We start from the raw sequence: 22666 nt of genomic DNA, 5'->3' as shown, positions 1-22666 counted from the left end.
AGAGGATAAAATAAATGACATACATTAGGTAGAGAAAATTCTTCTCTGGTTGGGTGCTTTTGACAGAACTTTTAGAGTCATAGTTACTGTTTTTAATGACAAAATTAAGGCTTGGATGGGTAGAAATTAAATGGTAGAGATAAGGGTTAAAGTCACGGATACTTGAATTTCTGAACTAGGGAACAGTCAACAAGGAAGAACTAAAAGTTTAAAATTTGCTTTGGCTTGTGAAATTATTAAGTTTTATTACTTGAACGTAATTTAATCTTTCCCAGCAGCCATGTTCTGAGAAGATAAATAATAAAACCCTTCATTCTAAAACAAAGACAAATAAAAGTTTCATTCAATATTGCCATGTCAGCAAAAACATGTAAAGATATCTACTTGCCATTTGTACAAATAAGTGAGCCCTGTGTCATCTCCTTTTCAATACCTTCAGGCTAATTGTTGGAAGAAGAAAAGAAAGTAGTCATGATTAATTTCATAATCAACAATATTCTGAATATTCAGCATATTCACAAATTAATAATAATGCCTAAATAGAACAAATCACCTTCAGAATTTATTCCAGATAGTGCATCTATGAATTATTAAGCCCAAGATAATGCAGAAATGAACCATTTGATTTTGCATGCTATACAATAAGCTGTGTTACCAAAAATGAAAATCAAGGATTTTCATAAAGATCCTTCAAGCTCCAAAATTCTCTCCCTCTATTTCAAGACTATTATACAGTTGACTTTAAATATTCTTTGCATAAGTGGATGAAAGGTGTATCTCTGGCCTTCTTTTCCAAATATTTGATTGAAATACTGTGTTTTATCTCTGGATAAGTGGTTCACTCCTCTTTCTGGGTTCCGAAAGCTATACTTTATGCTTCTTAATGGAGATAAATCTTTGAAATACAGACAAATTGTTTTCCTCAAGACCCAAAAGTTTTACTTTGAAGTCATACCTCTACCAGCAAGGGTTTGATCAGTGTATCCCTCCAGCCAATGTCTGGAGCTGTAGATGACCCATTCCCGCAGCCACTATTTTGCAGGGTTTCAGCAGTGACAGTGAGGTTGACTGTACCTTAAGTGGCATAAAATGTAAATGGCAGTTATTTGAATGAAGATATAAGGAGGCAGAAATCATTTTGAACTCTATGTTGAGGTAAATGGTTAAAATAATTGAAATTTGACAGGGGAGAGAATAAAATATGACCTGGAAAATAAACACTCTTGAAGTCAAGACTTGATTCCAACTCCCCACCCCTGTCCTCAGGCATACTGGTCTTGGGTTGTGAAAGAGAATACCATCATAAGGAATGGAAGAATGGATAAGCGGTGGTGGTAAGTAATGGGCAAATTGTCTATCATAGACAGAGTCTAACATGAGCTCTTAGGGGGATTTACAAAGGGATGTAAAAACATAATAACTGTAAATCTTACCCAGTGTTTGGGGGGTAACCAGCCAAGTAAAGGATTTTTTCTCATTGCCACATATACAAATATTTTCATGTTCAGTTGAGAGAAGTCTGGCTTGGTAAACACTAGATGCTTTCAGTACAGTATTAACCTGTGAGGGCCCGATAAGGAAAGAGAGAGAAAAAGTATTTAATCTTTTCCATACATAAACATCGCATAGTCACACAAGTCTGAGAAGTTAGAAAGGAAGTTCCCCACCTTTCATATTTTCTGCTGTGGAAAGAATGGTTTCCAAACCATGAGACCTTCAAAGTCTTACAACAGAGTTATAATTTGACCTTTGGCACTTAGTGACTAATTACTCTGAAAAACCAGTATTTAGGTCTTATATAATAACGCATTACTTCACAGAACTGCAGCGGAATAAGCAGATGTTTTGGCCAATTTGGGTTGACCAAGTTATCATAAGCTCTTGGGAGCCTATTTTCTTTTTCTTTTCTGTAAACTGAGGACATTGTCGTCTACAGTTCACAGCCATGTGTGCTATGGCAAATAGCAGATACAAAGCAACTAGAAGACTGCATCGCAACTCAGGCTCACAAATAAAAACTTTACTAACAAGGAAGCAAAAACACACTTTCCTGAATATGAAAAAAATGTACTTCTATTTTTTCCTAAAAAATAGCTTCCTAACAAACTGAATAGTTCGACCTGCTTGATTTTTTTTTTTTAAGTAAACAGTATCACTTAAAGTAAAATCTGTTGATTAGGTTTGTTACCTGGCACTTTGGACATGTCATTTTGTCACTATTCTCTAATGGTGTTCACCAAATAATTGGATGTCAACAAAAGGTTGGGTTTGGGGATCATACCATATTGCAAACCATTGAAAGAGATGAGCTAATGCAAAAAACAAAGGCCACATTATTATTATAGATCTAGTTGAAGTTTGTTATTTTGGTAAAAGTTAAAGAGATGGGAAACAAATGTGAATGCCTATTATTTGCAGTGTATTGTGTAAGGCTTGTGGTTTATATTATCTCATTCAATTCTCATAAGGATGCAGCCAAATATGTATTACTAACAGCATTTTACACCACATACACTGAGGCTGATGGAGATCAGTACCTTGTTCAAAGCAACAGAACTAGACAGTGTAAAAACCAAGATATAAACCCACATAGAAATGGTGTGTGTGTTTTATCTATTGTGAAATTGCTGGGGTTTTTTTCCATAGCTATTGGTCAGTTCTCAAGAGCCTATGAAACCCCTAAGCTGTCGTGTATTTTGCATATCCTCATGTATCCCAAAGGTAAACAAACTTAAAATCTAATTTGATAATAGTGTAATTATTCACAAGTCCTTTGGCTTCAAAAGGGTCTTACACATAAAATTATTGAACATGTTGAAGAATCAAAAGTTCTAGGGATCTCTTCAATCATTTCCACCCACCCTCCCCTCACACACAATAATAAAAAGTAGCATACACCATAGAGCTTAAGTTCTTTTATGTTCAGCCAGTCACCTAGATATAATAATTTAGACATCTAAATCACACATTGAGCGGTTGGTAGAGCTTGTTAATGTTTTTTAAAAACTTAGGAAGGAAAGACAAGTTCTTACCAAGTTCTGATCATCAGGCAACTAATATTTGAAGATAATTTACATAGGGAAGAACTTGCTATTTTACTAAGAAGAGCTGGTACCTGAATACAGCTCTTCAGATAGTTGAAGACATTGGCCTTCAGAGTGAATGCTTCTCCTCGAACCACTGAATAGGGCAAAGTGAGATCCACAAAGAAGGGCTGAAAAGCTGTCATGGAGACAGTTGGAGAGAGGCCAAATCCAGCTTTGTCATTCATGCAGAATCCACTGGCCTTCCATTGTGTAATTGTATCTGGAACAGTAAGCCTAAGGTTGGCTGCACCTGAGGAGCTAATAAAAGAGATAGTATACAGATTCAGAGAGAAGCTGTCACGGTGTAACACATGTATAATTGGATCATTCCACTTCCTTGGAGCTCTACATTTCCTCCTTTGATGGTTCAATGGTCTGCTAAACTACAATAGGCAAAGTCTCTCTCTCTTTTTTTTTTATCCCATTCTTCCTCTGTTTTGCTCCATATCATACCTTATGTGTAAAGAAGCTTAACATTAAGCTTTTGTGTCCAGTGCATTAACTTTCCTTACCTTTGAGTCATCTTTGACTCTACTGTTTCTTAATTGTGAGATCTCATCTTTTAATTCTATTTCAAATTTTGTGATACTACATATTTTCTTATAAACCCTGAACAATTATGAACCATTAAAATACTTGACATGGGCATTAATCTTTTACTTTCTTATAAAACACCGAGAAAGATACTTTCATCTCCGTGCATTTCTGTCTTTCGTTATCAGTAGACACTATGAGTGGTCTTTAACACCAAAATATTTGGAAATGTTTGAGTGAGCAGGAGACATGAATTAATGACTCATTTAATTTACTCAGAATATCTAAATTGGCAATTTGTTTAACTTTAGTTTACTTATGAGTCGTTGCTATCACATTTATCCAACTTTACTGATAAGTATAAAACATGAGCCATAATACGGCTTTTAAGTTTAAAGTGTGCACATTAGCCTTATACTTGAAATTTTTATGGTACCTACTTAGAAATTTATTTTTTTCCAACCTCCTTTCCTCCTCTTCTTCCTCCCCTTTATTATTTCCTTTTTTCTTCCTCTTTTACATTTTCTTTTCTCCTCTTTCTCCTTTCTCCCTTACCTCCATATGTATTTGTTGAGTATTATGTTCATCATGTCATACAACAAAAATTTCAGTGTGCTTTACAGTCTCCCGTACAAGTTTCCTTCCAATAACATCCAAGTTCTTATAAAAAAAAGTAAGTGATAAAACGTAATAGAGTAAGAAAAAGAAATAAGGAAAAAATAAAAGGAGAAAGTGAAAGGAAGAAAAAAGAGAAGTTAGAATCCTATCACAGGCTCTGCAGAGTTTTTGACACACTTTTAGTTTTCAGTCTTGGGGACATGTTTATTTCCGTAAGGCTGGCAAATATGAATGTTGTTTTTCGTTCAATAAAAAGAAAAATTAAATGAAGAAAAACGCAATTAAAAATACTTACTCAGTTGTAATAAGATTCCAAACCCAAGTTTCAGGAAATGATTTTCTCAGAGTTTCACCATGAAATTTACTCTTGAGGTCCGAACCTGTATAAGCCTCTGATTGAATATAAAGAAATATCTATAAGAATGCTATCACCACAAAAAAATGATAAGTATTTGAACTAATGGAAATGCTAACTAATGATGTGATCATTTCACAGTACTTAAATGTATTGAAACATCACAGTATACCTCATAAATATATACAGTTATCTATCAATTAAAACTAAAATAAAACTTTAAAATAAAAAAGTAAAATTTTATCTGAAGAAAGGCAAAGCAACATAAAAAATAATTAGTTATTTCATATCTAAAACGTCAGATTTAACTTCTTAGCATTATGTTTTGAGGACAAGATTTAGTAATAATAGTAGCCATCATTTATTGAATTACTGCTATTTCTTAGTCACGATCGAAAATGCCTTTTACATATATAAACTCATTCAATCTTCATAATAAACTTCGACAAAACTTTGTCTATTTACGCTTGTCTTATGTTTGGTGAATAATATATGAATATTTCACAGATGTTTATTAAAAATTAAGATATTATAAATTATTCATCCCTGAAATAATCTATCAGTGATATTTTGTTATATTGTACCTAAAAATACATTACATGAGTAATATGAAAATACACTATCCTATAAAATAATTAAAAGATTAAAAATAGGCTGGGCATGATGGCTCACGCCTGTAATCCCAGCACTTTGGGAGGCCGAGGCGGGCAGATCACGAGGTCAGGAGATCAAGACCAATCTGGCTAACACAGTGAAACCCCATCTCTACTAAAAATACAAAAAATTAGCCGGGCGTGGTGGCGGGTGCCTGTAGTCCCAGCTACTGGCGAGGCTGAGGCAGGAGAATGCCATGAACCCGGGAGCAGAGCTTGCAGTGAGCCGAGATTGCACCACTGCACTCCAGCCTGAGCAACAGAGCAAGACTCCGTCTCAAAAAAAAAAATAAATAAATAAGTAAAATAAAATAAAATAAACTTTCTCTTTGACCTCTACCACTAATTCCCACTTCATCTGACTATCTTAATAACACAATGTTCGTTTTAAATTATTTTTCTTATTATTCAGTTTCCTGTTTAGCCTCCTATGTAAATTCCTTGGGTTACTGTTTGTGTACCATCTTTCATAGTCTTTCAAAGTATAAATATTGCTTAGAGGTCTATAAGACTTCAATGTGAAAACTTATTCAATAGAAGGTTGCATGGGTAAACTTCAAATTGCAACAGCTTTATGATTCTTTATTTCCAGTTTTGGCTGTGGGACTGCAGCCATTCCACAATTCCAGCACCCATGCATGTGTAGAGGTATAATGGTGTATTTCTGGTCTCAATCACAATTGGGCTGCATAGTTTCAGCACTTAATATTGGCCTATTGGATTTGTTCAGGACTACTGCAAATCAGTGCTAGCTAAAGCTATTAGTTGTTTGCTGGTTTTAGGAATAACCTTGTATACAGACTATGATCTGTGTTGATTTATTTTTCCTAGTTTTCACCTATCTTTATATTTATCAATAAACAAATGTATAATACACATTATATATTACTTATTTAAAATATATTATATAAAATATTTTTATATAATAAAATATATAACATATACAAATATAAAATATACAATAAAATATATTTTATATAATACATAATATATACAAATATATTATATATACAAATATATAATACATACAATACACAAATATTTAAATATTATTTGCTGCCCTCTTCCTGAAGCATCCCTTCCCTCCATTTTCTAGCACTCTAATGTATTTTGTATATATCCTGGATCTGTACACATTTTTCATCAATATGTAATTTTGCTTAGTATGTTTATTTAAAACTCATGTAAATAATTGTATAATTTAGATATTACTATGTTTCTTACTTTTCCCACTTCAAAATTCATTCTTAAAATTTACTTATGTTATTTCTTAGTGCTTCCCGATATTCTATAGTCTGTATTTACCACATATTACTTAATCCATCCCTTTAGTTATGGTCACCTAGGTTGTCTCCATTCCATGCTAGTACAACCAACAATGCACCAAATATTACATAGCGTGCATCTCCTCGTATGGACTTGAGTTGCAGGCCTTGGTGTTTATGCCAAGAAGTTTAATTGCTGTGTTTGAAGGTGCATGCCTGTTCATTTGAGTACTACGAGACCCCACACGATGTCTGTACCACTTTATAATCCCACCAATAGTACATACAGCGCTCTCATTTGTCTTGTTTGAATAACAATTACCATTTGAATTTTCTTTCTTTTCACCATTGGCAGATGTGTTAACTGGCAGATGTGTTGATGTTCATTTAAATTTTTTCTGATTATTAGTGAAGTTAAATATTTCTCCATATCATTCTTATCTATTTGGTTCCCCTTTTTGGTATCATGTCTTTATATTTTTTGCCTATTTTTAAGTACTACTGGACTTTTCTGCAAAGTCTTTGATCAGGTTTCTGATTGAAGGTCACTTCTTCATAGAGGTTTTCTCTGACTATCTTATTTAAAATAGCATCCTGATGTTCTGCTCTTTTCCTTTAACTTGTTTTATTTTCCATACAGTAGTTCTTTGAGAGATAGTAACTCACAATAGAGAAACATGGACTTTGGGATCAGAACGTCTGGATTATAATCCCATCTCTGTTATTTAGCATCTGTTACACTGGACGAGTTACTTAACCTGCCTAAGCTTCATTTTTCTCATTGACAAATTGCAGATAATAGCTTCTAATCTGTAGACTGTGATGAATACATGGATTGACATTTGTAAAATGCCTAGATGTAGCAACAATTCAGGAAAGATGAACTATCAGAGCACTTATTACCATCTGAAATTATGCCATTGATATAGTTTGAATATTTGTCCCCTCAAATCTCATGTTGAAATGGTATCCCCAATGTCGGAGGTGGGGCCTGGCAGGAAGTGTTTGGGCCATGGGGGCAGATCCTGCATTGCTTGGTGCTGTTCTTGCAATGGTGAGTGGCTTCTTGTGCGATCTGATTGTTGAAAAGTGTGGACACCTCTCCTCTTCTTGCCCCCATACTGGCCACAGGAGACATTTGCTCCTCCTTGTCTTTCACCGTGACTGTACATTTTCTGACGCCTGCCCAGAAAATGAGCAGATGCCAGCACCATGTTCCCTGTACAGCCTGCAAAAAGCCATGAGCCAATTAAACCTATATTCTTTCTTTCTTTCTTTTTTTTTGAAATGGAGTTTTGCTTTTGTTACCCAAGCTGGAGTGCAATGGCACAATCTCAGCTCACTGCAACCTCTGCCTCCTGGGTTCAAGCGATTCTCCTGCCTCAGCCTCCCAAGTAGCTGGGATTACAGGCGCACACCACCACTCCTGGCTAATTTTTTGTATCTTTAGTAGAAATGGGGTTTCACCATGTTAGCCAGGGTGATCTCAAACTCCTGACCGCAGGTGATCTGCCTGCCTCAGCTCCCAAAGTGCTGGGATTACAGGCGTGAGCCACTGCATCTGGCCCCTATTTTCTTTATAAATTACCCAGCCTCAAGAATTTCTTTATAGCAACACAAGAAATATACAAATGACAATATGTAGCCATTTGTACATTGTCTGCATCCCAAATTCAATGTAAATTTCATGAGTATAAAGATTTACTTGCATTATTCTCACTGTATTTCTAACATCCGATATGATAGACACCTTAAATGAATTAAAAGATAAAGTAAAAGAAAATAATCACCTCCCCTCTTTTCCCAATCAGTTTAAAAGCATTAAGAGATTATAACCTGCCACCTGCCCTTCATATTATACTGTGACTTACCTAAGGATACGTAATCAGTATAGTCAGGATGGTTAGAGTCCTTGCACAATACTGGTTTCCGGAGGTGAGAGTTGCTAAATATCTTTAATCCCATTGCCTTTTAAGATAAAATCAATTTTAGGTCACATAACAGCCTAGACTAGCAGTTTGAACTGGTTTTTGGTTCTACGTATATTTTCAATTTCCACTTATTTATTTCTCCATCTCTAATTGTCATATATTTAGAGATACTTCACTGACATTTCCTAAATTTCATGTCTTTGAGTTCCTTAGTTTCTCTAATTCTAATGGCTTTTGCTCTGTTTTCCTAATCAAGAGTTGTTGATGAAAACCTTTAAATAAGAGAGGACAAAAAAAGACATCTCATATCTTACCCCACTATACTTTCACTGCTTTGAATTTGGCATTTTTATTGAACTAGGGACAGTATGTCACTTATATACACTTTAATTATAGTAGAATACTTTGAAATAGTAGAAATTGAATTTGTGGGTAGATGTAGGAGCAAAATGGGGATTTATATTAGACACCAGTATATAATGTGCATAACATTTTGTCAGGAAAGCTGATAATTCCCTCACATATTAGTTCTTTTTCTAATATTATAATATTATTATTTATTTAAAATATTATAGTTTTATAATGAAGTTACAATAATCTTATTGTAACTTGACCTTATAACATATTATAATAACCTTATAACTTTATAATAATTTTTAAATGAAATTATATTAATACAACTTTAAAAAATATATTGACTTCATAATAATTTATTATAACTATATAAAATAACCATTATAACTTTATGATATAACGTATATAATTATAACTATAATATAATAATAACTTTATCAGGTCTTTTTGCTATTATAACATTCTTTGAGATATTGTTTCTCAGACATTAGTACTAATTGTAAATTTGTACTCTAAGAATTCTGAGATTAAAAACCCACACCATGAATATTTCTATTTATTTACATATTGTCACATATATTCACCGTTTTAAGACATAGTTGTCTTACCTTCACAAGGTCATAGGCATCTTTTCCAAAGTCAGCCCATGCAGGTGTATAATAAATTCCATTGTAAAGGATATGTTCATCTTTAAGACATGGCACTTTAAGGCCATCTTCTAAGTTAAGTCCTCTGAAATAATAGCCATGTAGTTCCCTGGAATATAGCTGACTATACACCTAGATGGTAGAAGAAAATAAACGGTATTTTTTTTATAGAAAACAATTCATTTTTCCCCACAAGCAGTATATAAATAACCTATATAATCCTATGAATATCCTATGTAGAACTATCATCAGACCTATACCAAATACACACATATCGAGAAAGTATAGGATCTTAGATCTGTCAAAACTTTGAAATACTATTTAATCAGTTAAATAATTGCTGGCTAAATCACATTAAAACTAACAAAAAGTACACGGATTTTAATGCATTCCAGATAAAGGCACCGCTCAGTACTCTTTGAGGACTCATTCAAGGACACTGTTAGAGAACGTTCTTGGTTAATTTACTAAATCTCCCTGAGCCTAAGATTAGACATTAATCAAAATGGGAATACTGCATTAGTTCTATAGGGTTGATTAATACGAGAATAAAATTAAATAACAGATTATGGGAATGCTCAGTAGAGCAAGTGTCAAATAGTAGACATTTAGCAACTGTTACTTATTTTGTAAAGTGCTGCTCACTTTTTCCGTAAAAGAATTAGTATAATTGGAGTAGAATCATTTTACATGATTTCTAACCTCAAATATTTTTTATTCCTGGAACTCTGGGCAATTTCTTTCTCCTCTAGTTTATTTAAGGTAACCTGTTTTTATCCAAAGGTAAATACATGAAACTATACCGTTGGTGGTGAACAAAGGTGGTTTTAATTACTCACACTTTGTGCTGACAGCTGACCGTAACTCCTTAGCAGCAGCACACTCTGGTCTACAGCCCAAAGAGCACAAAGAGAGTTTGAAGCAGCCGAGACTTGAAGATTGACATTGGATCCTGGTAAACTTTTTTCTTTAGAAAAATTTAAGTTGACCTGAAAACGAAAATAAACAAAAGGGCAAAAGGAAGGCAAGCCATATGAGAAGAATCATCTTTTAGACTATTCTTCACTTTTTTAAAAACATACATAAGTTAAAAGGGCTTTCTGTGCTCTACCTAATAATATCCATAATTTAGAAAAACAGGAACAACATCCACAGTGAATGTTATAATCCTGCTACTCTTCAATCATCCAACATACTAACTTCTCCATAACTTTCTTTTATTTTTCATTTTGCAAGTCTATGAAAAATCGGGAGTTTAAACCCAACACTCTCTTAAGTTCTCCTTGCTTTTCCCCAAAATTAAAAAAGAATAATTTTCGTCACCCACCTGATGTTTGAAGCATTTCTCAATTTGGAACTGGGTGCTGTCAGTGACCATTTCTCCTCCAGGATGCAAGCTATAGACAAGCATATCTACTGAGGGCGCTAACTCAGGGCTAACGTCTATAGAAATGGAAAATATGCCCTTCCTCCCTGTGAAAAGAAAATTTTAAACTGAAAAAGTGCTTTGGTGAGATAGTTAACTGTCATCTTGCAGAAATCCTCCACTGAATTTCTAGTCATCCTACCCACTGCCAAAGAGACTGCCCCGACCCACCAAATTTAATTTATAAAGCATTTCTAGGAGGGGGTTCACAGCCTATTCCATGAATTATAAAAGAAAGAAATAGTTGAACATTTCTTATTACCTTTCAAACTTCAGTCTACTTTTGTTTCTTTTAAAAAAATCCCTTCTTGTTTGAATGTAAAAATACTTACCTGCCTTTCTTGAAAGAGAAAGGGAAGGACCAATGACCCTTTTGCATTATAGTAGTGTTTGGAATATAATTAACAATATAGTTTGGAATATAATTAACTATATATTAATAGCTAATTGACATAATTATATATGTTTAAAATAAATATATAATTATATAATTAATATATAATTATATAAATATATATTTATAAATGTTTACATAATTATATAAATATATAATATATAATTAATATAATTATATATAATTAATATAATTAACTATTAATTAAGTAATTATTTTTCTTTTGGCATTGTGCCTATTTACATGTCTTTATATGGTCCCCAAGGGTAGTTTGGGGGGCAGTAAATAAACAGTCCTAAAATGCGAGGACTGTGACTTTTAAAGAAAAATGTAAAATATATCCCAGTTAAAGCATTTTATTTGTATTAAATTATATGCTAAAATGAGAGGCCTCACCATTTTCATTGATCTCAATTTTCTGTTGCCCATGAAGAACGATTACACCTTTTGAAATCACCTAGGAAAATGAAAATACAATGATAAAGTTTAGAGAACAGAAACGAAATTTCATTTAATTATAAACGAATGTGATTTACCTCCTTTTCTTGTCTGAGCAATACTATTGACATGTTTGCTAGTAAACTCAGGTTACCAGTAAACAAGCATATGACTCTAGTAGCCATATTCAAGAGAATTTAGGAGTCACAGATAAACTTGCTATAAAGCAATTTAATGTTCCACATTCCAAAACCGTTTTTGAAGACCAATAAAACAACTTTTTATTCATATTTGTAAATGCTGAATTACATCTAAATTTATTTACTTTAGTGAAACAAAGTTACAAAAAGCATTAAGAGTCTCCCAGTGCTTGTTTGGTTTTCTGAAAGGTGTGTTTGACATGCAAGGTATAAGCAAGGCCTGTTCATCCATCTCCATCCAAAATTTAAAGAAATGAAAATAAAGTAGCAAGCTGGGGGTGCTCCAGAAAAACGCTTCTCTCACTTCACCTTTATCAGCAACTGTGTGCAAATTTGCATCAGCAGACTTTTATCATGACCTCTAAAGTGCAAACAAAGGCTGGAGACTTGAAATCTAGTACAAACTCCTTGAATTTTTAAATTACAATTTTAGAATATTATTTTAAAAGAGGCTGAGACTTGCAGATAATTTAAAGCTTCCATAAATCTTGCAGCTTGAAATTGCTGGAGTTGGTACTCCTAGTCCGTTGACTATTTCACTGAATATTAAAATTGCTTTAAATCTCTGAAGTGCCAAGTTTGGGTTATTAGTTCATAAAAAAAGAACTGAGCCTCAACTAGCTGGAAGATATTGTTTTGGGAACTAGAACATTTGCAAAAAGGCATAAAGCTGAAAGTTTAATGAGCCTGGGAGGTCTTAGCACTGTTGGCTATGTTAACTCATTGACTTCTCAAAACAGAAAGACAGCTGTTGTAACAGATGAGTAAAATGAAGAGGTACATAGAAGCACTGATATTTGTCAGGCCACACAATTAAGAAAAAAGCTTAAAAGCCTGAGTATCAAATTAATTATTGAAAGCCTGAGAATCAAATTAATTCAGCCTCTATCCATTCATTCTAAAATATTATATTGGGGGTTTTCTCTGTGATGTACACCCTGCTAGGCAGAATTAAAGTCCACCCAGCCTATTATGAAAGAATATGTAGGAGAAGACTTGAATTGTCTAGGAGATTAGACAGTTTCATTTAAGCCAGGAGATGCATGCTGAGGAGGAATCAGCTCGGAAAATGAGGTGCAGGCAGGTTGGGAGCTGTGGTAGCAAATGCGAACAAAGATTGTTACGGGCAGAAGGAAAAACCTGTGGGAGGCTTCTGAGCCAGAAAAGCACATGGCTTGTCCAAGAAAATGAAAGCTCTCTGTGTCTGCAATGAAGAAGGCCGAAGTGTAGAATGATGCAAAATGAAGCTGGTGAGCTTCACAGGTGCAGACCAGATACAGTCTTGCAGGCAAAAGAAAGGAGTCTGGCATTTGTTTTAATAGAAAGAGGCAGTCATTAACTGTACTTCGATTAGGAGAGTGAAATAATCCTAATTGCTTTTGAAAAAAAACCACTCTAGATTTCCAGAAGAAGAGGAGAGAGGAAGGTACAAGGGACGGAGGAGGAAAAAGGCTATTAGGAGACTCATTTAAAATGGAAATGAAGTCAAGTAATTGTAAAGGCCTTATCAGATCAGAGAGGGGCAAACCTAAGCTATTTCAAGAGGGAAGCTGATGACAAGTAAAGCAATTCACACCACAGACCTGCAAAATGGCTCAGCTCTAGACTGATCTACAAAATGGCTCAGCTCTGCATTGGGAAGTATTGGACATTAAGACGAGCAGAGGTGTGGCCAGAAAAGAAGAAGGCAAAAGTCAGCGGCATGTGGGCGTGTCTTTATAAAAACTAGTTAAGAGGTTTAGCTTCTCACTCCAAGGATGCTTGGTATTTCCCACACCCCAGTATGGCAATATTATCGTTGACATGTTGAAGAATTTCTGTACCGGTTGATAAAGAGCCACTTCCTTGAGCTCCCCAGAGTCCCCTCCTTGCTTCCCTAGAACCTCTCCTCCACAACCAGCTCCTCCCACTCCCACCACTTTGCCCCCAGTCTAAATGAGCCATGCTTGGCTTAGCCAAGGGCTTCAGTGGAATTTGGACTCATACCTTTTCTGATGGTTTGGTGTCCGTACCTTGCTGGCTTGAAATATTTTAATGTTTGTGGAAATGATGAAGGAAAGAAAAATGCAAGAGATAATATAATGAAAAAGTGATAGAAATCAGTGATGCAGTAAATAGCATGAAAAAAAGAAGTATCGAAAGATTATTCCAGAATTCTAAGTTTGAAAAATGTGAGAAATCATGTGGTACTACTTTCACTCTTCATGTAGATAGCCTCAAACACCTTTAGTTCTCAGAATAATACACTTCAGACATCTTTGACCTCTTATATTATTTCCTAAAATAAGCTTAAATGTGTTTCTCATATCCTCTAATCATCCAGAAAACTCCTATTCATCCTACAAAACCCTACTTAGGCATATTCTCTTTATGTATTTTTCCTTAAAAATATGTATATACATATAAATGTAAACATATAGGTATATATATTTTTCCTAAATTAGTGGTTGTCAAATTTTAATGTGCTTCAGAATCACCTGGAGAACAAGATTTCTAACTTATTCCCAGAATTTTTTTTTCTTTTCTTTTTTTTTTTGGAGATGGAGTCTTGCTCTGTCACCCAGGCTGGAGTGCAGTGGCACGATCTTGGCTCACTGCAAGCTCCGCCTCCTGGGTTCACGCCATTCTCCTGCCTCAGCCTCCGGAGTAGCCGGGACTACAGGTGCCCGCCACCACGCCCGGCTATTTCTTTTTGTATTTTTAGTAGAGACGGGGTTTCACCGTGTTAGCCAAGGTGGTCTCGATTTCCTGACCTCGGGATCCATCCGCCTGGGCCTCCCAAAGTGTTGGGATTACAGGCGTGAGCCACCGTGCCCAGCCACTTGAATTCCCAGAATTTCTAACTTATTCCCAGGTGGTGCTGATACTGCTACTCTAGGAAATATACTCTGGTAATCACTGTTCTAAACTCTAGCTAGAGTTAATCATTCATTTTTCTGTAACATCTTAGTGGCCATACATGTTTCATTTGTTACACTTATGTAATTCTAATTTATGTTTTGTCCCCAGTTATACTTTTTCTATTTTTTCTATTGTTACAATTGTTAATACAGTACCTGGAATATGAAAAAGATTCAGTAAGTGCTGGCCGATTGAGTTAATTCATGTTTCATTAATTTTATATCATCTTCATAAATCTCAGTGAAGTATCATGCATCCATTTAGACAGTGTAAAATATTCCATAACAGCAATATATTAAAATCAAACTAATATTTAATATCTTTTGTGTGCCAGAAGTTGGGCAAAGGGTTTATATGTATTATTAAATAATTATCTTGATGATTAGACAATATATTACAAAATTAGACATTCTATTACAAAAAATTAACATTCACTAGAGGTTTAAGTGACTTTCAAAAAGTAACACAAAGCTAGTACGTATCAGAACTAAGATTTGATCCCAGCTACGTCCAAATAGAAATGGGTAACTCTGAAGAAAGGGCCTGAGAATGACAGAGTGCATACGGGTTGTGGTGGCATGGCCTTTTCCCTCCTTTCTTAAAAAGAGATACCAGTTACATAAGTTTTATCATTTATGTTTACTTTGAGCTTCCTCATGGCATATAGGTACAGGGATTTCATTAGGTTCAAAGAAGTTTTAAAGAAAAGAAACAAATTTGGTTGTGGAAGAATATTTTCAGTTCATACCAAATAATTGAAGTTTGCTGTGTAGGTTTTGTCTCCAAAGTCTTCCATATTGAGAATGTAGTGCACTAGCACCCTCTTCTGCTGGTTGCATCTCAGTTCTTCCATCTCTTGGACAATCTTTAGGAAGCTGTTAGTCTTGGAGTAAAATCGGTATGCAAAGTACTCGGGCTGAGGGTATTGAGGCAACACCCAGCCATGAGCCTCACAATTTTCATTGGCTTTATAGGCTGCCTAGACAAAAAATCAAATTTATGGGTATTTTAGGATAAAGAGAAAGGATGAGTGAAAGAATATTTGATAATATAGTTTATCGTCATGCTGCTTTATCTCTACAAGAACATCTTATAGCCATTCTACATTAAGTCTAAGCCAATTCCCCATTTTCTGGTTATACTCTAGAGCGACCACTATGGTTTCTACAGCTTAGTCTATTCAAGTCCTAATTAAATAATATTACATTAAATATTTTACTGTATTCTTTACTATAATTAACTTTTGCTAGAATGTAGATTGCTATATCTCCCTCACTAGAATATGAAGAACCTGTGAGTGCAAAAGTTTACCTTGCTACTGATAACATAATATGAAGTTTTGCTGAAAGATGGGAAAGTTTTTTTTTTTGGGGGGGGAGGGGGACGGAGTCTTGCTTTGTCGCCCAGGCTAGAGTGCAGTGGCCGGATCTCAGCTCACTGCAAGCTCCGCCTCCCGGGTTTACGCCATTCTCCTGCCTCAGCCTCCCGAGTAGCTGGGACTACAGGCGTCTGCCACCTCGCCCGGCTAGTTTTTTGTATCTTTAGTAGAGACGGGGTTTCACTGTGTTAGCCAGGATGGTCTCTATCTCCTGACCCCGTGATCCGCCCGCCTCGGCCTCCAAAAGTGCTGGGGTTACAGGCGTGAGCCACCGCGCCCGGACGGGAAAGTTTTTATGAAATACAGCAAGGAGTTTACTCTGACCATAGTAATTTACCATTCTCAACACAAAAAGTCTGAGGAGCCCTTTAAAAATATCTAAGAAAGATTGATATATAATTATTACAGATAGTAGTTTACTTCTCTCTTGAATATATCCAGAGAAATTCTCTACATTATTCCAAAGTAATACATTACAGGACTTCTCAAGTGTTTCCTTCTATAAAAACACAATCCTCTTTCTATTTCCGTAATAAAAGTGAAGTGTTGCTTATTTTCAGATAATTCTCCTTTATACAATTTAATATGTATGCTATCCGTCCTTTTCCCAGGACTCTTAAAATAATTTTTAATCTGCTTTTCATAGGGTCTATATTCTTAATATTTAACCATTTTTCGGTACTGTAGATTCATACCGAGATGTATCTTTTCATTTCTGTTCCATAAATATAATCTCGCATAGACCTAAACCTTAGCAAGCCAGTGCAGTTTTTTGGTTTGCTTGTTTGTTTTTGTTTTACTTGCCTTTGGTTTAACTTACTTTCAAAGTGATGTTTGGGTATGTAAACGTAGATGTGTCCAAGAAAAACTGAGCGATGCCATTTACATCTGTGGTGTAGTTGCCCACAACTTTGTCCTTCAGATGCAACTGGACAACTTCATTTGGGATTGGAGAGTTGTCTGGATTAAGCAATTTAATCTGTGCAGGAGGAAGAAAATACATTTCTGAAGTATGTAGTAAATTTGGGAATCCATGTTGACGGCATTTGCCAAGGTTCTATCATGGGGACCTCCGCTCTCCTTGGTGCGTATGCACTTCCTGGGAGGCTTCATCTACTCCTGTTGAGTGTATGACATGCACCATTAATACACTAAAGAGCCTAAACTCTGTTTCTCCTGCCCACAAAGATCTCTGAAAACTCAGGCCCATATCATTAACTACCCTGAATATTTTTTATAATAAAAATGCTACAGAAACCCTCAAATTGGAATGATTTATTACTGTGCCCACACTTCCCTTTTTTCTCTTTCTCTTATTTATCTCAGTGAATACCTCAACCATTCACTTGGGACTTACTTTCTCTTTCCTATAATTTTCAATTGTTGATAAAATATTTTCAATTGTATCTTTTTAACATTTTCTGTTTCCAACTGATCACATTCATTCCTGTTGCTATTCCTTGTATCAATTTCTTATCTTTTATCCCTCATACATCTTCTATTTTTTCCATCTAGTCTCTCTCTCCTGTATTGCTTTTGCTTGTTCTTTCTCTATACTGGCATCAAACCAAATTTTCTAAAATGCAAAATTTAGCATCATCCGCCCTAAAATATTGTAGTGACTGCTCTGATAGGCCATGGTTATTCACTAGAAATCTCTTTTTAATTCTCTTACTAGTACAGGCAATGATTGCTTTAAAAAGTCCCTTCTGAAATTGTATTATATATAGTAGATACAATGCCTGCATCAGTATCTATGCCAGTTTGAAGCCTTTAAAGGCAACCTTCTTAGCAACATCTAAGGCCACAATAACCAGACAAAAACTGTCTGAGACATCCTTTTTTTAGCTCAGTCAGTTTCTGCAAAACCACTTCTGCTTTGAGCCTTTCATCTTATTTCTGCCACTTATCATTTTCCTGCTGGTCCAAGCAAACACAATCCTTTTTTCTTGCTCAGCATCTGTAGACCGATGCCTCATTTGCACCATCTACACAGATTTTGAATGTAGTTTCATCTCATAGCTTGATCTTGTAAGAAAAATTCAACTTGTCTCAGCAATCCATAGGCCACAGACACATGACACCATGCCTTTAGGATCACACAGAGTTTCGCTCTAATTTTAGTACACCTAGACTAGAAAGATCCTTTGAGTCCCTTCTCGTCACAGGAAGATGAACAAGCCATATGATTTCTGGGCACTTTCCTTTCTTTCTTTGTCCCCAAACCCAAATAGTGCCCAAGTGATGACACCAGGCCTGTTATCAACTGCTGGGGCCAGGCATGCAGCACTTCATTAGCAGATGTTTCTTGTGGCAGAGGTATTTGTCATATGTCCTACAGTTTTAAACAGTATCATTTCAGCCATCCATGGATGCTGCTACTGTCTCTTGTGAAGGAATTCCCTTGTTAGCTCTCTGCCTTGCCCAGCTTCCTATGTTCAAATTTGTTACTCTTGGAGTCATACCTCTGAAGTCTTGAACTTTGTAGGGGATATTTAAAAAGCAGATAGTACCTCTATTCTGGCAATAAAGCTTACCCTTCGAAAGTGCTCCCTAGTAATACTGAGCCACGTGTTTGATGACCCTTATGACACAACACATGGCCAGATAAACCATTTTTAATTTCCACTAATGCAGCTACTATAGTGACTCACTCTATCACAGGGAAACCAGCCCCTTTTCCAAAAGTAGAACAGGAATGACTTGTTTCTCCTGGCACATCTCCTGGAAGTGATCAGAACATTCACCACTGTGAAATGGCCAAAAATCCAAAAGATACCACTTTATACAACCATGGTTTTGAACTAAAACATTTTATTCTTTGAGACTTACATCTGTTTATAGCTGCCATTAGTCTCCCTAAAACGATCAAGGAAATAAGAGCTCTTATATATGAGTTTTCAAGAACTGATTCCTTCAAATGCGAATGAAGAGGGTGTGTCCAGGCAGGACACTGTACCTGCATGACAATATATTAATAACAGACTAATTTGTCCACGGGGATGCCTGATTCATGTAGGTACCACCTATCCCCTACCACCCTGATAAATTATACAAACCTCAGCTGGCTTTCCCAGCTCTCCTCTATAGGAAAAGATGTCTTGGAGTTCTTGATTATAGGATAAGATAATACTATGCCTTGAAGTGTCAAAAAGCTTTGAGAGGGAATGGGAAGGAGCTGGGCCTTAATGACTAGGATAGGGCTTAAGTTCACACACACACACACAGACACACAGACACACAGACACACACCTCTCAACCATGTCTTATGCTAGAGAAGACAGAAATAAAACCCCTGAGTTAATCTGGAGCATGATTGACTGGCAGATTTTAGGGGATTATTGCTAATTTTTTGGATGGGATAATAGGATTTAGGTAATCTTTTTAAAAACATCTCAAATAACCCTTCATTGAGAATCACTATTCTAAGAGTGGCAAAATTCTAATTTATCACTTTTTAACTTATTAGCCAATACATTTTACCATTTGGCAATGTCTGCAAACACTTTGTGCTATCACAAATAGGAAGGGGATGGTGCTACTAGCGTTTAGTAGGTAGAGACCTGGGATGTTGCTAAACTCTAACCATGCACAGGGTAGCCCGCACAGCAAAGTATTATCTGGCCCAAAATTTCAGTTGTGCCAAGGCTAAGAAAGAATGGTTCAGACAAACAATGCATCTAAATAATTATTGTCAATGTCTGCTAACATCTCAGTAAGAGAGGAAGAGTGCTTTCTGTGAAAAATACATGACACTACCTATATTATATTCTTGCCTACTGTACCCACCAAAAATGAACTTGAATCTGATCAAGCTTCTGAACCTCTCTACTGGTTTATAGGAAACACAGAGGACTGAAAGTAGTTGCTTCTGGGGAAGTATTTACGAAATGAAGGGATTAGAGGGGAGAGGTGCTCATTGTTCTTCCTATTTTAATTTATAGTGTTATTTTTCTTGCTAATATATGTGTTGTCTACAATTTAAAAATTACTTATGTTCTTTCCCGGTCGTGGTAGCTTTGACAGCGCATAATGGCGGCAACCACGTCTGCAGGGGTGCCGGCGACCTTGTCCGAAAAGCAAGAGTTTTATCAGCTTCTGAAGAACCTCATCAATCCAAGCTGTATGGTGGGGAGGCAAGAAGAGGAAATCTATGAAAATATCCCAGGATCCTCATCCAAGGGTGAGGGCTGCAACCTGTACTACACTTGGACAGATGGCTACAGATTTTGCACCTTATTTCCGAAAGAAATTTCATGAAATGGTGTTGCAGCTCTGTTAGGTACCATGGAAAATCAAGGTAATCAGCGTGTGTAATCACATGCAGCTTCTGCTCTTAGTATTTTTATTGAAGATGCCCCAAATCATTCCCAGTTCTGTATTTGGACAGTATGGTGAAAAATCTACATTCTATCTTGGTGATTAAACTTCAAGAGTTGATTCAGAATGGAACTAAGTTGGCCCTGGAATAACTTGGGGCAACCATTGCATCGGTTGCAGATACAATCGAAGAAAATTTTTTCCCATGTTATGATATATTCATGTCCTCACTAAAGCACATCGTTGAGCTTGCTGTTCAGAAGGAACTCAAGCTTCTGAGAGGAAAAACTATTGAGTGCATTAGCCATATTGGTCTTGCTGTTGGGAAGAAAAAATTTATGCAAGATGCATCAAATGTGATGCAGCTGTTGTTGAAGACACCATCAGACTTAAATAATATGGAAGATAATGGCTCTCAGACCTCTTACATGGTTTCAGTATGGGATAAATGTGTCAGATTCTTGGAAAAGATTTTCAACAGTTCCTTCCACTGGTTATCGAGCCTCTTATTAAGACTGCTTCAGCTAAACCTGGTATTGCTCTCTTAGACACGCAGGATGTGGAGAATATGAGTGATGATGATGGCTGGCAATATGTAAATCTTGGAGACCAACAGGGTTTTGGAATTAAAACTTCAGGACTTGAAGCAAAAGCAACTGCTAGCCAGATGTTGGTTTACTCTGCTAAGGAGTTAAGGGAAGGGTTTGTGGACTATACAGAACAAGTTGTGAAGCTGATGCTTCCTTTACTGAAATGTATTTCCACGACAATGTTCGAGTGACAGCAGCAGAGTCCATGCCTTTTCTCCTGGAATGGTGCAAGAATTTGTGGCTACAGTATCTTGCACAGATGTGGCAATTCATATGTAACCCCTTAATCAAGGCTATTGGTACTGAAACAGATACATATGTGCTCTCAGAAATAATGAATCCTTTTGCAAAGTTCATTGAAGTTATGGGAGATGGTTGCTTTAATGATGAATACTTGGAAGAACTGGGAGGAATACTGAGAGCAAAATTTAAAGGGCACTTTAAAAACCAAGAATTGCGACAGGTGAAAAGACAGGAAGAAAACTATGATCAAAAGGCTGAGATGTCTCTGTAAGATGAGGATGAATCTAATGTTTATATTCTGACCACAGTATCAGATATCTTGCACACATTATTTAGTACTTATAAGGAAAAGATTTTACCATGATTTGAACAACTACTTCCATGAATTGTAAATCTAATGTGTTCAAGTAGGCCATGGCTAGACAGATAGTGTGGATTGTGCATATCTGATGACATCATAGAGCACTGCAGTCCAACTTCATTTAAAAACATAGAATATTTTCAGTGACCAATGCTACTAAATATGCGAGATAACAACTCCGAAGTCAGGCAAGCTGCTGCTTATGGCCTGAGTGTCATGGCACAATTTGGTGGAGATGATTATTGTTCTTTATGTTCACAAGCTGTTCCACTGCTGGTAAAAGTTATTAAGTGTGCAAATTCCAAAACCAAAAGATATGTCATTGTTACAGAGAACTGTATCTTCGCAATAGGGAAGATTTTGATGTTTAAGCCTAACTGTGTAAATGTAGATGAAGGTCTTCCACACTGGTTATCATGGCTTCCACTGCATGAAGGTAAAGAGGAAGCTATTCAGACTTTGAGTTTTCTCTGTGACCTAATTGAAAGTAACCACCCAGTTGCAATTGGTCCAAGTAATTCCAATCTTCCCAAAATAATCAGAGTCGTTGCAGAAGAAAAAAATTAATGGGACTATTAACTATGAAGATCCCTGTGCCAAACGCCTAGCTGATGTCGTGCGTCAGGTACAGACTCCTGAAGATTTATGGTTGGAATGTGTATCACAACTTGATGATGAACAGCAGGAAGCCTGACAGGAGTTGCTAAATTTTGCTTGAAGCACTTTAATATGACTTGAATATTATCTACCATAAAAGTAACTACAATTAAGTGTTGGGAATGGATTTTATTATAAATCAGTGAACTGTTTTCTCCCTGCTAAGCTGTTTATAGTTCTTCCCCATGTGTCCCAGAATTAGTCAATGTTCCTCCTCTGTTTATCTTGCATGTTTTATCTCCTAAACACAGACCTTGGTGATAACCTTTGCTTTAGGCTATCTTACAACGTTTGTCACCCTTCCCCTAGTTGATG

At 36.0% G+C, this 22666-nt stretch overlaps 1 protein-coding gene and 1 pseudogene across 2 annotated transcripts in view; one reads left to right on the top strand and one right to left on the bottom strand.

Annotated features, from left to right (window-relative positions):
- LOC103218871 (ovostatin) overlaps positions 1-22666 on the bottom strand; it is an 82395-nt gene that overhangs the window by 17811 nt on the left and 41918 nt on the right. For both annotated transcript variants that reach the window (XM_007968150.3, XM_037995161.2), the window contains exons 10-21: positions 17001-17159; positions 15551-15781; positions 11660-11720; positions 10771-10916; positions 10283-10432; positions 9405-9575; positions 8383-8479; positions 4534-4630; positions 3116-3344; positions 1434-1560; positions 956-1074; positions 389-440 (exon numbers count right to left, since the gene is read on the bottom strand). In XM_007968150.3, the coding sequence (XP_007966341.3) occupies positions 389-440; positions 956-1074; positions 1434-1560; positions 3116-3344; positions 4534-4630; positions 8383-8479; positions 9405-9575; positions 10283-10432; positions 10771-10916; positions 11660-11720; positions 15551-15781; positions 17001-17159 (1639 nt within the window). The remainder of the gene's footprint in view (positions 1-388; positions 441-955; positions 1075-1433; positions 1561-3115; positions 3345-4533; positions 4631-8382; positions 8480-9404; positions 9576-10282; positions 10433-10770; positions 10917-11659; positions 11721-15550; positions 15782-17000; positions 17160-22666) is intronic.
- LOC103218550 (ran-binding protein 6-like) lies at positions 20072-22515 on the top strand (annotated as a pseudogene).

This window comes from Chlorocebus sabaeus, chromosome 11 (genome assembly GCF_047675955.1).
Source record: "Chlorocebus sabaeus isolate Y175 chromosome 11, mChlSab1.0.hap1, whole genome shotgun sequence".
Taxonomy (NCBI): Eukaryota; Metazoa; Chordata; class Mammalia; order Primates; family Cercopithecidae; genus Chlorocebus; species Chlorocebus sabaeus.
This window is presented reverse-complemented; position numbering and strand designations above follow the sequence as displayed.